This window comes from Sabethes cyaneus, chromosome 3 (genome assembly GCF_943734655.1).
Source record: "Sabethes cyaneus chromosome 3, idSabCyanKW18_F2, whole genome shotgun sequence".
NCBI lineage: Eukaryota > Metazoa > Arthropoda > Insecta > Diptera > Culicidae > Sabethes > Sabethes cyaneus.
Window position 1 is genome coordinate 211,832,826 of NC_071355.1, and position 15,027 is coordinate 211,847,852.

At 40.8% G+C, this 15,027-nt stretch overlaps 1 protein-coding gene across 11 annotated transcripts in view; it reads right to left on the bottom strand.

The window, feature by feature from the left end:
- LOC128741304 (nuclear receptor coactivator 3) overlaps positions 1 to 15,027 on the bottom strand; it is a 365,971-nt gene that overhangs the window by 19,274 nt on the left and 331,670 nt on the right. For 9 of the 11 annotated variants that reach the window (XM_053837025.1, XM_053837024.1, XM_053837023.1 and 6 more), the window contains 5 exons: positions 14,524 to 14,857; positions 14,286 to 14,474; positions 2,982 to 3,392; positions 2,593 to 2,887; positions 1,388 to 2,532 (listed from right to left, as the gene is read on the bottom strand). In XM_053837025.1, coding sequence (XP_053693000.1) covers positions 1,388 to 2,532; positions 2,593 to 2,887; positions 2,982 to 3,392; positions 14,286 to 14,474; positions 14,524 to 14,857 — 2,374 coding nt within the window. The remainder of the gene's footprint in view (positions 1 to 1,387; positions 2,533 to 2,592; positions 2,888 to 2,981; positions 3,393 to 14,285; positions 14,475 to 14,523; positions 14,858 to 15,027) is intronic. The other 2 variants (XM_053837029.1, XM_053837028.1) reach the window with 2 other exon arrangements.

The window sequence follows — 15,027 nt, forward strand, 5'->3', positions numbered from 1 at the left end:
CTGACAGATAAAAGAATACTAGATACCAGGGGTAAAACTGTATGCGCTGAATGCGTTTTACATTCGCCTTCTGGCAGGGGTATTAATTTCTCTGAGCACTGTTCCAGGGCCTCACTTTTTTGTTGTATTATTATTTTTTTGGGCTTTGTAAACGAAATACAGACTGAGCTGTGTTTAGTTTACAAAGCACAAAAATTATAGAACTCTTTTCCAAATTACTACCAACAAAACAAAAAAAAATCACGTTTGTTACGGCACGTACTTTTGCAGAATCATTTTCCTGTTATCTTTCAAACATTTTGGTGCCATTTTTGTATTAATTGTAATTTTTTGCTAGTAATTTTTGTGTCTTTTCCTGTCCTTTTTTGGCGCATTATTGTGATGTGTTTGTATTATTTTTGTGTCATCTTTGTCATATTTGTTGTTTTTGTACCATTCTAATGTCATTTTTGTATTATAAACAATATTTTGAAAATTTGTTTTTCTATTTTTTATGGTATTTATTATATTTTGTCATATTTCCATAATGGTCATTTATTTCTTTAGTGATATTTTTGTGCCATTTTTTTATAACTTGCATAACTTTAACGTATTTTTGTGTCAATTATGGTTTTATTATATTTCTTTGTATCATTAGTATCCATTAGTATCTATTAGTGCCATTTTTCTGTTGTTTTTAGCGTTGGGTTGGTTTACCATTTTTATATCGTTTATATATCAGTTTTGTGTCATTATAACGGGTACTTCTTATGTCAGTTGTATATTATTTTGGTGTTATTTTTACATTACTTTTGTATCACTATTGCCCTTTTCATGTTCTGTCAATGAGTTTTTCTTTAATTATTTTTTATTTTATGCGGTGTTTCCATTTATTGTGTTCAATTTTTCATATTTTTCAGTGATTAGGTGCACTGTTTGAACAGTTTTTCTGTTCAATTTCAACTCTTCAAAACATTATTGGTGATCTTGATAGAACAAACTATTCTCGCTGTTCTATATTAAGTAATGACCAAATATCGGTTTTGGCCTATTTGTTTGAAAAAAATCGAGTTCAACATCCATTTTTAAATTGAATTCTAGCATGTTCAGCTTCACATTTTATCAATTTAATCTTTACTCATAATAGTAGACATTTCCTTGTGTCCCCATGAAAACTGTTCTCAAACTAACTACATTTATAAATTACAAATTACAAAGTATGTTTATTATACATGTTCTCATAACTGCTGGTAGAGCATAGATTTATATTTACATAGCATTAGTAGCTAGGTTTGCGGAAAATGTCAGACAATTCGGATGGGGGTTACATTCCCAAGCTTTATACAAATTCCCACTACCCGTATCTAAACCGAGAGCTAGAGTGAGAGTGAGAGAGACTGTCACCTACCTTCAGAATCCGATTCGGGTTCCGATGGTCATGATCCATATCCAAGCCAGACGAGGACGAGGCATTTGAGTGAGGTCGTTTGGTTGTCAGTAGATTACGTAATCGCTCTGAGTCGTGTGAGGCCATGTGTTGCTGTTGTTGCTGTGACTGCTGCTGCTGCTGCTGTTGGTGCTGATGGTGTTGCTGCTGCTGTTGTTGCTGTTGCTGTTGTTGTTGTTGCTGCTGCTGATGGTGAATTTGATCCTGAATTTTCTCTTTATCATCGAAAGGAAACGGAAAGTTGCCTCCGAAGGGACCGGTGTTGTTATTGGTCATACTGTTGTTATTATTGTTGTTCGACGGTGATGGTTGACCTCCGGCGCTTCCTGCGTGGTAGGGAGTTAAGGGTGAGGGACACATGGGAGCTGCAGCGGGACTGTATGCCGTCACCGAAGGTGGCCGAGGCGTACTGACTGGAGTTACACTCGTCCGTGAGTCAGGCCGCGAGTCCCAGCCAACACCGACGGACTCCATGTCGAACGTGGAATGTGGAAATTCGAATTCGAAATCCGAACTGAAAAAGTTTGAACTATCCGAAGGTAGCAGGGACGAGTTGGGATTACTCCGTGGTGACACGACCGAAGATAGTGATCCTGGAAGCCCTCCGGGCACACCAGTTCCACCTCCGCTACCTCCTCCGTTCAGTATACTCGACATTAACGGGCCACCCATGTTGCTGACTCCTTGGGTGATTTGTTGTAGCTGGCGAGCTGAACTGCTGCCACCGCTACTACTGGCACTGGGCATCGCCAGGCTGGACGAAGACGATGACGAAGGATTATTGCCTCCACCGGCCAAACCACACTCCACCATTGCCACTTCACTGTCGTTCAGGATCGTATGGATGGCCATTATGAAATCCGGTTCGTTTGGTTTGTTGTTGCGAAATAATCTCGTCTGGGCCTTGACGTGCACGTACACGTCCGGTCCGCCCAGACGCAACCGGTAGGAGGAAACCTGAGCGGTTCCGTTCGCGTTCATCACATTGTTAAGGTGCTCGTTCAAACGAGGTCGATCCTGAAAGTGGCAGAGATCGTGGATTGACCGTACAGTCTCTTTGGTTAGGTATCCTGCAAATTGTTTTCTCAGTGTGGCGGCATCCAAATCTACAAGAAAAAGATTTTTTGTCATTGTTCATATTCTATTTTAATTTCTTAGATACAAACCTATGACGTCACCACTCATATCAAGTTTGAGCGTCAATTGCTCGTCGAGCGTCTGTGGCATAGTGTTGCTCTCGATGGCGCCCTGATGGTCGTCCTCTGGTAGTGTGATTAGGCAAAGCACCGACGATGACTCGGTGTCTGTGTCATCCTTAACGGGTGCAGAGATGATGAGCAGATCCTTATACTTGTCCGGACGCTGTTGCTTTTGCTCGATCGTATCGTTAGCACTCTCCGGGGCCTTCAGCAGCCAGCGAATCTTCGTCCGAATCGTTCGCTTTGGTGTCTGATAAAACATCTACGGTTAATAAATACACGGGAAAGGAGGGGGCGTGAATATCTGTAGCGCAAACCAAAACGATCAACTACGTATTCACTTCGGAAACTCTTACCTCATCTTGCTCCCAATTTAGCTCAAACGTATTCTTATTTAAAATAGGACTCAGCTTTGAATGATCACCAGTATGCAGGTACGAATAGATGGACTGGCCGTGCAGCTCGGAGCGCGAGTAGTGTAGCACGTCCAGTACGTTCTCGGTGGCACATTCGATGACACCTTCCGAGTTGATCTCGAGCAGCGCCCAGCCCACGTTCGAAATGTAGTGCTGAACCGCTTCGAAGTAGGCTGACTTTTCCGGCGAGTGGCCGTTAACGGACGGCTCCGGTAGTGGTGGTTCCGTCGAGGACACTTCCCCCTGCTGAACGGGGTGCAGCTTGCAGGAGTCGCTACAGTCGGGCGAACACTTGGAGCACCGGTTCGGGCCGGTTAGATCACGATTTCCCTGCTCCAACAATCGGCGAAACTGTAACCAGAACGTGCAGTAAAATAATCAGTTGTTCATAGTCGTTAAATATAGAATGCAGAATGTAGACATCGACAGTTTCTAATCGTACGACCAACCGGCAAAGGCAATGTTTGTTTAACGTATCGCATAATTGTTCAATGGTTCAGCACCACTTGATGTTGTTTCTGGCTGTCCGGTACAATCGGAAATTATACGCAAACAGAACGCGAAGAACCTTTCATTGCGTTAAAGTGCGTGTATTTAAATGTATTTCCTAATGATTTTCAAAACTTTCAGAATGGTTTACAAATTCTCAATGAACCTGAACGGAAAACGTGAATGATACGGAACATCGTTTTTAAAACAAAAAGTTTTAATCAAAACCAAAAAATCACATGATCCCATTTAAAATCGTACCTGCCGGGAATAGGTTGAAATACTCATTTTATTTAGACACAACACACAAGCACTAAAACTGTTTTGTTTTACTTAGAGGATAGTCGAAAAAACAACAACGACAACAACATTTCACATCTGTGACTTTGACTGACAATCAATCTTACTCAAGCAGTCGCACATAGCCGAAGATGATTAAGCCGGTTGTTGTCACGGCGAGGGTTGTTGCTGTTGCTGTTGTTGGTACGATTTCGCTTTCATGTGAGTTCTTTTCTTGTAGGAAAGCCCAACTTAACTGACCTGACGCAGAGACAAATCTCTTCTCGGTTTGTTTGACCGTGATCGTTAAATATAGAGCAGCACCGCAGCAGCAGTTGGTGGTACACTCAAGCGCAAGTCAACCCCGCATCATGATTACGCAGTAAATCAAGTTTAGCTGCATGCGAGCATCAACCATCACTACATACTATACGGTTACAACTACGACATAAATATGATTGATTGTCTTCGTCGCTTCATCATCACAGATCACAGATCCGCACGCAAACACACACTCACAGTACACAGTAGTGATGAGTTTCAGTTGTTGTTTTGGACAGTTGCTCGACGCTCGGTGGGATGATCATGACCGCGATCATTACGGCGCTGGCTGGCTGCTGTGCAAATGATCTCTTACTCATTCCCGGCAGTTCGGCCCGGCCGAATACGACCGACGAGCGTGCATGTCTGCATAATAGGAGCAGAGCAGCTGATTCGACGAGATTTGCGAGGGCACCCTCTTCAAGACGATTTACCTACGTGTAGCTTCGTACGTTTGTGTGTTGTTAGCTGCCCACCATAAGACAAGACAGAGTAGGTAAATAAAGCAACTTCTAAAAATCGAAGAACGGCACGTCAGCAGCTCATCATAGAAGGAAGTTGACCGAGGATTGGTTTAAAATTGGTAGATTTATTGCTGCCAGATTGCTTTTTGAATGTTTGAAGACTAGAGTTTGCTGGTTTATTACATTACGGTGCTGGGGTTTATTGACGCGAAATGGTTAAGTATAGCCTAAAAGCAGTTTGAAACCCGTTTTTAGTGCTTCGTTCATTAATTTCTAATGGAAATAAGTTTTCAACGGAATGTTGAATAGTTAGGTGATATTACGATTATGGAGATGCATTAATCTGTCTTAAATTGGACGAATGGTTTATTAATGCTCAAAATTAAATGTGAAACTATTGGCCTTAAGAGTCCAGTGACGACTCAAACGTTTTAGGTATTTAGGTACTTATTACCATCGTTAACATTTTTTATGCTTTTTCAGAGATATCATTCTGACTCAAAAGCAAGGCATTAAAATGGGTGCATTAATGTAGGTGCATGGTACACAGTAAATTGCATAGTTGAGTTGAAAGTCATGTCTATTGCAAGAAATGAATCAGAAAAGTTCGATTTCCTCTTAGCTAAAAAGCTTGGTATCGAATCTTCTCTGTATCAAATTCTTTCACTTTTGCTGTTCAATGTTGTTTTCCTATCTATAATTGCATACCTGGCGCCTCCAGTGAAACTCATTTTTGATTATAAAACTTAAACGATCATCGAATCCATTTCAGTCGAGGTAAGCACGTCGATAGGCCCAATCAATATCATAGCGGCCTACTGTCCTAAACAATCCAGAGCCTGGGACGGTACTACCGCTCAATTACGATCCGACTTGGCCAAACTGAGTCGGCGGTGGGCAAAGTATATAATTGCAGCATTGCTGACCTCAATAAGCGTGTAGGGCGCTATATCTCTGCATATTAGCGTTGGTAAGAGGAAAGGCGTGAGAAGCAACATGATGACAGTGAGCAGACAGGACACTACTCCGGATAACTTAGCCCAAAGGATGTGTTCTAGCTCGGACGTCTGGGGAGCGGTCAATGCGGCTGCTACCCAGATCGTACTTGAGCTACAAAACCGCTGGAAAGCCGATCAACGGCGAATAACCAGCCTAACTACTATAGTCCAGTATTTAACATCTGCCTTTCTGGCACCTTTACATTGTATTGCTGTCTATTTCCAACGATTTGTTTTTACTTTTTATTGTCTTGTATTGCGTTCTTCATTGCGTCTTTTTGTCCCCATTGGCTGTATATTTTGACATTTCTTCCCGCTGTTTAACTGTCGTTTAATTGTCTCTTCATCGCCTTTTCTGCATCTAGTCTATACGTATTTTTAGTCAAATATGCTAATGCTAGTCTATACGTATTTTTAGACGCATTTTTGCCATTTCATTAACGTTTCTCGGCTGTTTTCATCCTATTTTTTACTCTTTCGTCTTTTATTTTCATCAGCTTTTCGCCTACTTGTCATCACTTACTTGGTATCTTTTCATTGTCTTTTTTTGTCGCCCCTTCTCCATCTTTTTGTCGTCTATTTGTTGTCTTCTCGTCGATGTTGTCTTTTCATTATTTTTTGTCGTCGCCTTGTCATCTTTACGTTACATTTCCGGCGTCTGTTCGTCATTTTTGACTCCATTTTGCATTTTTTGACGGCTTTTTACCATTGTTGTCGTCTTTTTTGATGTTCGCTTTGCTCCTTTATTTTGGTATACTATCATTTTGTAGATTTTTTTTCGCTTTTTATCATTTTCCATCGTTTTTTGTTGTTTTCCGTAACTTTTTTTGTTACTTTTTGGCTGTCAAGATAACAATCGTTTTACTATCTTTTCGTTGTTTTGTCGTATAGTCGCCATTTTTTCGTTGTTTTTTGGCGTATTTTGTCACCTTTATGAAGCTTTTTAATTGTTTTTTTGTCCTTGTTTTACCGTTTCTTTTATCGTCTCTTCATTGCTTTTTTTACATCTATTTACAATCATTTCGTCATCTTATTGTTGTCTTTGAGATATCTTTTCGTAGTCTTTTTGTCATCTCTTCGTTGTCTTCTCTTGGTATACGTCGTCTTTCGGCCATATTTCTGTCATCTTTTCAGTCTTTTTGTTATCATTTCAACGTATTTGTCGTTTTTTGAAATCTGCTTTAAGAATTTTTGTCGCTTTTTCATCCAATTTTGCCGTTTTCTTCATCTTTGTTTTTTATTTTGACGCCTTTTAGATAAAACTGTCTTTTTGACACTATTTGGCTTCTTTTTGTCATCGTATTGTTATTTCGGCATCTATCCGTGGTTTTGTTTTGTTTTGCTGTCTTTTTTCGACGTTTTTGTTGCTGTTTTGGCGTCTTTTCACCATCAGTTAGTCGTCTTTCCTTCATTTTTGAAATCTTTATTAATCTTTTGTCAATGTTTCGCCGCTTTTTTGTTGTCTCTTCAACACACTTTTTGTTAATTTTTCGTCATTCTGTTGGTTGTCAAGACAACAAAAATGTTACTTTTTCCTTTGCTTTTGTTAATTTTACGTCATTCTGTTGGTTGTCAAGACAACAAAAATGTTACTTTTTCACTATCTTTTCATCGTTTGTTCATTGTAATTTTAAGTATGTTAAGTCTAGTATCAACTGCGTACTAAAAGAAAGAAAACAGTTCGAAAAATAATTCTGCTATTTACTGAAAAAAATTTGATTGGGGTGAACCAACTACCGGTTGAAAGCTCCATTGTAAAAAAAAATAAAAAAAATTGACAACTCCAAGACAAGCAACTGCCTGTCAGATTTTCTTGTAGTAAAAATGGCATTGCATGCAAATAGCAATTCCGTACGGAAAAATAACATTTTTATTCACTTCTCGCGCAACATATGAAAAGGGCCTATGTGCATCTAAAACTGCGCCATCTGAACGTGAAATAATATTACTTGTGCGTTGTGAGATTCAATCGTCAGTAAAGTGGCTCTGACGGCAATAGGGTTTACTAACCAGTCATAGTGTTCGTAGAGCGTTTTCATAGGCACACGTTTGACGTTTGGTATCATCTGTCACTAACACTTGTGTTAAATGAGAAGGCGATACAAAGACTATGATACTCTAGTACATCCTACCGCCAGTACATAGTGCTGAATGCGTACTTTTTACTCGTGTATGAGAAAATTAAAGACTGGCATATCTAGTTCCTTTAATAATCTAAGATACAGGTAAGGAAATCGCAAACGGAAACTCTTTTCTTTAGCATTTCTGTGTCTATCTTTTACTCTTTTTTTCAGGTTATACCAGGCTTTTAACGCTTTTTACATCTCTCTTTTTGTCATATTTTTGTTCTTTTTATCGCTGTTTTGGCATCTTCACATCGCATTTTCATATTGTTTCCGTTGAATTTTTGTCGTTTCTCGTAAACTTTTTGTCAACTTTTCATCGTATTATGGGCAGTTTTCCATCACTTTTTCCTTTTTTATCGCAGTTTTGTCGTCTTTACTACGTCTCGTCGTTATTTGTATGTAACGTACCCTGGAGTTTTGTACCTGAAAAAAATTTCAACCATTTGTCCATTTCCGTCAATTTTATGAAAATCTGTAGATATGAGCATGAAAAATTGGCGAACTTTAGAGTTTACCCTTGCCATGAGGGTCAGTGCAGACTTGTTGGCAACCAATTTAGCTGCGTTTGTCCAAGCTTTTCGAAATTTATCTATAGTTGTTGCTTGTTGTTTGTGCTGGGACAGCTCTCTCTTCACCAAAGCCCAATACCGCTCGATGGGGCGTAACTCTGGACAGTTAGGAGGATTCGCCTCCTTCGGTACAATATGGAATCCATTAGCATCATACCATTCCAAAACATCTTTGGCGTAGTGACAGGATGCCAAATCAGGCCAAAACAGCGAGGGTACATCATGGCTGTGTAGGAACGGTAACAATCGTTTCAGCAGGCATTCTTTACGGTATATTACCTTGTTAACCGTTCCCGTAGCGATGTAACTTTTGCTTGCTCGACCACAGCTGCATATTGCCTGCCATACTAAATATTTTTTGAGGAACTTGGCTTTCTTCTTTGTCCTAAAATGCTCTGCAACGCCATTCCGTCTCATGGCAGTGTAAAAAGATATACCAGGAAGCTGTTTAAAGACTTCTAGGACATATGTTTCATCGTCCATTATAACGCATGGAAACTTCGTTAAATATTCGCGATAAAGTTTACGAAAGCGTGTTTTGGCCGTCGTATTTTGCTTATCATTACGGTTTGGCACAGTCCTCATCTTGAAAGACTTCATGCCTTGTCGTTGCTTAGAAGTGTGCATGAATGTTGGCGACATTTTTATTGTACGAGCAATGGTACGTACAGAAAGATCTGGTCTCCTCCGTAATATTTGTTTTACCTTCGCATCCTTATGGTGGTTCCTCAGATCCATTTTTGTTCCACTTCCCTTCTTCCTAGCTGTTGTCAAGCGAGTATCGAACGATTTTGAAACACTGTGAACAGTGCTTGGAGGAAATGCAAGCGTTTAGGCAAGTTTTCTTATCGAGAGATCCGTATTTTCACAGCGACCGCACACAATTGCTTTTCGCACCTGCTCTTCTTTCGACGCCATTTTACGCTGAGCGCTTGTAATATAAACAAGTGTTATATTTTCAGAAAGAACAGACATATGTCTACCACTCTGCAAAATATTTCACTCATTGTTAATGTATTTCCGAAGCTGTGTGCGTTTAGGGGTGTCAAAATTTTGTCGCGAACAAGCCTTAATCCGTAGGTCCGTAGGAAATACCTGTTTCCGTAGAACTACAGATAAATCCGTAGATCTGGCATCACTGCGGACCAGTATCGTTCTTCGAAGCTAACTGGGCGGTTTTCTCAAGCCCCATTTGCAAAGCAAATCGAAAAACTTCTGTAATATTTTGTAATTTTGAACGATTATAAAATAAGTAAAGTACTGTGGACCTGTGGTACATCAGAAATGTTAGTAAACACTGTTCATCGGCAGTTTTTAAGCTGTGTTAAAAGCGTGCACTGTCAGTAGTGGGGCCCATAAAATGATTGCGATTGAGACCTGTTTTAACAAAATCGGAAGTTCCGTTTGGCCGTTGCGCCAAAAAGCAACGTACGGTTGTACCAAGCACAGAAAGGACAGAAGTATGCCGTGGAGAAGCCTGTGCTCAGTATGACGTTAATTGAACAGTAGCAAGTCAACAGAGAAGAAGCCGGATTCGGTGTCAGATGTTCTGAGTTGTGTGTTAGAACCATTTCCGACTTTATTAGGCTCGCCAAATCATTGGTGCTTGCCAGACAAATACCAGCCCTTACCCTTACAAAAGCTGGAGTCTCGCTTAGCCATTAAATCATGAAGCTGCACCACAGGCGGTTGAAATTGCGTGAAACGTGGCGATTTTATTGGTACCAGTAAGTCATTGTCGTTTGTATTCAAATAAAAGTTGGGATATAGCAGCGATTTTCGTAGAATAACTTTTAAGCATCTGTTTTGCAGTACTGAACATACACTCTCTCATCATATTTCCAGGTCCGTAATGATTTGTTGCCGAACAGTTCCACTATTTGTATAGAAAATAGAATAGAAGACAGTGGTGTCATCGGAGAAGAGGCGCAGTTTACGGTAGTGTTTGCTTGATCTTGCTAGGTCGTTTATACCGAGCAACAACAATGTAGGTCCTAGGTTACTTCTTCGAGAGACTCCAGTTGGTATGTGGCGTAGCGCGCTGCTGCAATTTCGAACTGTCACAAATTGATAGCGAACGTTTTGGTTGAAACTAGCTAAGTGTGCAATGCTTACACGATGTGATGCACACGAAACATATCACTTGATGCAATGTACCTCTGATCAGTTGCGTCAGTTCGTCCGGAAAACTGTGCTCGTATAATATATGCCATAGCTGGTTTCGATCGATTGTATCCTACGCTGCTTTGAAGTCAATGAAAATGTAATGCGTGGCCACATTGTACTCTCGACATTTCTGCAAGATCTGTCGGATGGTAAAAATTTGGTGCGCAGTTTCGCAAACCTTCATGAACTCCGAAGAACTACTTCCACCTATGGACGACCTCGCGGTCATTTGTAATCAGATTCGTTCCCTGGTCGCTACACATGTCAGGATTTGGTGTGTAACCCTTACGAGTTTCGTTTATCTTCTCGTAAAATTTGCGAGTGTAATTGGCTCGGCATAGTTGTTTTCCATTATCTCTGTTGTCCTTGTGGTGCTTTTTACTCCTTAAAATCGTGGTCAACTGGTTTCTTGCTCGTTGGTATTTGGCCTAGTTCTTCCTAGTGGCAACGCTCAGATAATTATTCCAAACTCTTTTATCTTCGTTTTTTTTATCGACTGGATTCAATTGTAACTGTTAATATTCGGCAGGGCAGTCTTCTGAGAAATTTATCAGGACTGAAGTTTGATGTTTTCCCGACGTTTCGATACTTTTTTGGTGTCTTTTTCAAGGGGTACTGTGGTAAAATACATTTATAATGTTACTTTTAAGTTGCTTACATAAATTTCAATTGGCTTACATATCATTTAGTTTTTTGTTCTGTTCTTTTATTTTCGATCCATCGATTGCTGGTATTCCACATCGAACTTATCATTTCGTATACTCCGGGGCGTCAGAGGGAACGTATGTTCATGACACTAGAGAAAAACCGGCCTTCTCTGGAAACGTGGTCAATCTGGTCCATTATACGTTGGTCAGGTGATCTTCAGGTAGCTTTGTGAATATATTCTCGTGGGAAAATGGTGCTTTGGGTCACCAGGCCTCGGAAAGCTACCAAGTTTATACATCGATCGTGTCGGTGTGCAGGCTATGTAGTCCTGCTACTAGTCTATACTATTTTCCTTATCGACTTTGGCGTTTATATTCCTGATAACGGGATCTTGATATCCCGTGGCGAACAGTCATGCTCATGAGAGACTAATTGTTCACATTCGGTTTGTCAGTTTTTGAACGAGCTGTATTATATGGTTTCAGGAAAAAATCCGAGCGTAGAATTTTTTCATGTAGTCGAGTCTTAATTGCTGAGAACGACGATGAATCAACAATTCACGGTCCTCTTCAACCCTGGTGTCTTGGGTAGGAGTACTCTATCCTGTACGAACTCGGATCGGCAGTGGGTTAATGTCCACGGCGGCGACGCCGAACGATTCACTCACTAAGCCAATTATGATGACTACTAAAATTACATTATATTTTTTCTAGTTTACGATTTCGCTAGGATGGTTGAAAGCTATTTTAGTTCACTTTAAACAAAATATTGTTGATGCAAACCTCCATTTATTGATCGTGTCTAATTGATAAACAACAGATTTAGCAGTGATTCATGCAATAACTTGTCTGAATGGAAGATTGTGTATTCAGCGAAAAAAAAAAACAACACTAAAAGTAAGGTATAATCCACTCAACAGAAAATGTATGATTTTTGCATACATTTAATAGCCTTCTATTTCAGATTCCTGGGTCAATTCCATTGTAAAAACTTTGTAAAAGTTTGATCCAATCTAATCTTCAAGACATTCCTTTAAAAGAGCAATTAAAGTTACTTAATCCTTGTAAACAAATGTTAAAAAGCATAATACTCTAATTTCAGTTGTGAAGCTCACTTTCAAAGTGAAATCATAGCTTTTTTTTTCGACGAAAAAGGCAAAACTACACCGAAAATTTCTTCGACAGCTCCCCTAGGCAAAGTCGCATATGAGCTTCGCGTTCAATTAGCGAACATGCACAGTATGTGTCTGTCTGCATAAACTCATAATGCATCAGCCGACTGCACCGCATTGCTGCACATCTAAGGCGACATCCATTTAGTACGTCACGCAAATTTTGACCAAAATCAACCCCCCCTCCCCCCCTTGTCACATTTCGTCACACATTCGTGACCCCCCCTGAGAAAGTACGTCACGTAACGGCAATCCCCCCCCCCCTTCACAACAAAAAAATTAAATATTCATTCCAACCTTTTTATTTAAAGCTATCAAATGAATTTCAGCAAATAAAAAAAGGAAAATTTTCGAGCTTATAAGTCATCGATTCACGGATTTTGAAGATGATCTTCAATTGCTGCAATCGGATATGCTTCAGAAGTCGCTGATGTGCCGTCGATTAATGTTTAGCGCATATCTACGCCCATTACATTCATCCACTCAAATTCGCCTGATCTAGTTGAAAGAATCAGGACTTCCAGCTGACGCCTTGCAGCAACACGCCTTGGAATAACTTTTCTGAGGGACTTTGTCATTTTGTGTACTTCTTCAATCGTGTAATCATTCAACACTACCTTAGATGCGAAATTTAATCCGCAAGTGGCTTAAACCCTATCCTTCAGAGAGCTTTTGAGTGATGGGCAGTATTAATTATACCGAAAAACCTTAAAAGCAGCCGTGGAACTTCGGTATGAGTTTTTGTTCATCGATTGAGTTCAGCACGAATATCAAGGGAAAACATTGCCGTGGGTCTCTGGTAGCATCCCGTAACCCTTCAGGAGTTTGTGCGACTGCTATTTGCGGTTGCAAAAATCTTTTAGGCAGGACGGTACTCAAGCAGCTCTTCAGCGGTGTACTGCATATTCTGTAAAGCCTTAATGGAGAGTTCATACTACATAGAATAAATGAGTCCTGTTCACATATATATGTTCAAAAAAGTGTTCATTCAAAAAATTTAACTATTTGTTTTAAAATCTATCAGTACGTTAATTTTATAGAAGCCTTCAATAGTTGTATCTTCAAATGAAGGCTAAATTATAATTTCCCGAATAAATTTTCCATTTGATTTTTTTTTCATGTGACGTCACATAACTTCATACCCCCCCTCCCCCCTACGTCACAAATCGTCACGATTAGGTCAACCCCCCCTCCCCCCTATATGCGTGACGTACTTTATGGATGCCCCCTAAGCATGTAAATAAAACGGTTCCAGTCGATACACTTCGATGCTAGCGATGGCTGATGATGTTGATATTTTCCATCCTTTCTTTTAGGTTTGAGTTTGCCTAGCTTTGCCGGCGCGGCGGTATCATCAATGATGCTGCTGCTGCTGCTGCTGCGGATGACGACGACGACAACAACCAGCCGATGAGATCGGATGCATGACGGTAGGCAGGCAGGCAGGCAGGCCCCGGATCTAGCCCCACGATCGTGCGGTGCCGGTCGGTTGGTCGGGCGATGGTGGTGCCGCAAATATCAATCCATTAGTTGCCGCGTGCTACGCGACGGCGGAACGCCACACACAGGAATGCCTGTCGAAGTGGCGTTTATTGAAAGTGAAACGTACAACTTTATTATGATGTTATGAAAACAGTTTCACTAGTGCAGAAAATGGTGTAATCGGACCGATTTAAACTGCATACTCAAGCACACGGGGGGCGACACAGACAGATGCAGAGAAAGAGACGATTCGAGACGAGTGTGGAAAAAAGTGAGATTGAGAAGTTGCGTCTCTGTGAGTGCCCCGCGTGTTGGATGCAGGATTGCACACAAAAGGTGGGTGGGGATGAGGGCTATTAATAGTGATTAGCTTTTTCGAGAGCAGCAAATCGCGTTAGGAGGAATTTTACAGTCGAACTGCGCAGCTTTTGTTGATTGAAATACTCTATTTCAAAATATACGTTTGGAAGTACGATTAGAAGTTTTGTAATAGTTTTTTTCTTCTCACAAAATGGATCATACTAAACTCACCGTTCGCACCACTTCACTGAGTATCGCTGCTTTGTCCGGTTTGCAAGCGGTCATATCCCGCTTGTTGATCTGCAGAAACTCGCCGAGCTGTTCGATGTACTCATTCTCTAACTCTCGGCGACGTTTCTCGTTGTTGCACTTGTTTATCTGTGACTGAGGCTGTTCCGAATCGAATTTAAAAGAGTGAAACTTTAGCGAGATCATTGAAACGACATCTTAGCCACGACTGAACGCTTACCTTCGTATCTGGTTTTCTACGAATTTTTTTGGTTGCTGCCGGAACCGACACGGCCGGAACGACGGCGTTCATTATTTTCGGCTGCAGATGGTGCGGCTGCTGTGATGTTGACGGCGGTTGCTGGTGAGAACTGCTGGTGGAATGTTGCTGTTGTTGTTGTTGTTGTTGAGGTTGCTGCGCTTGCAACGGCAGTGTTGACAGTCCACCCAAACCCAAACTGGGGCCACTTGTTTGCGACGATGATGAATATTGTTGTGACGACGATTGCGTTGATTGTGAGAGCTGTGCATGGACGAGCCACTGGTCCGACAAGGGAAGTTCACATGGGCCAAGCCTGTGGAAGAACCGGAAATGGATGGGAAAAATATATTAGTAACTTCGTGTCGGAATGGTGGAAAAGGATAATGTACTGTAATGTTCACAAGAGAGGAGAAGGAGGAGTGTTGCATTATTAAAATGATTTTGTCTAATCACGAATAAATGATTTCGTCAAATCGCTTTGAG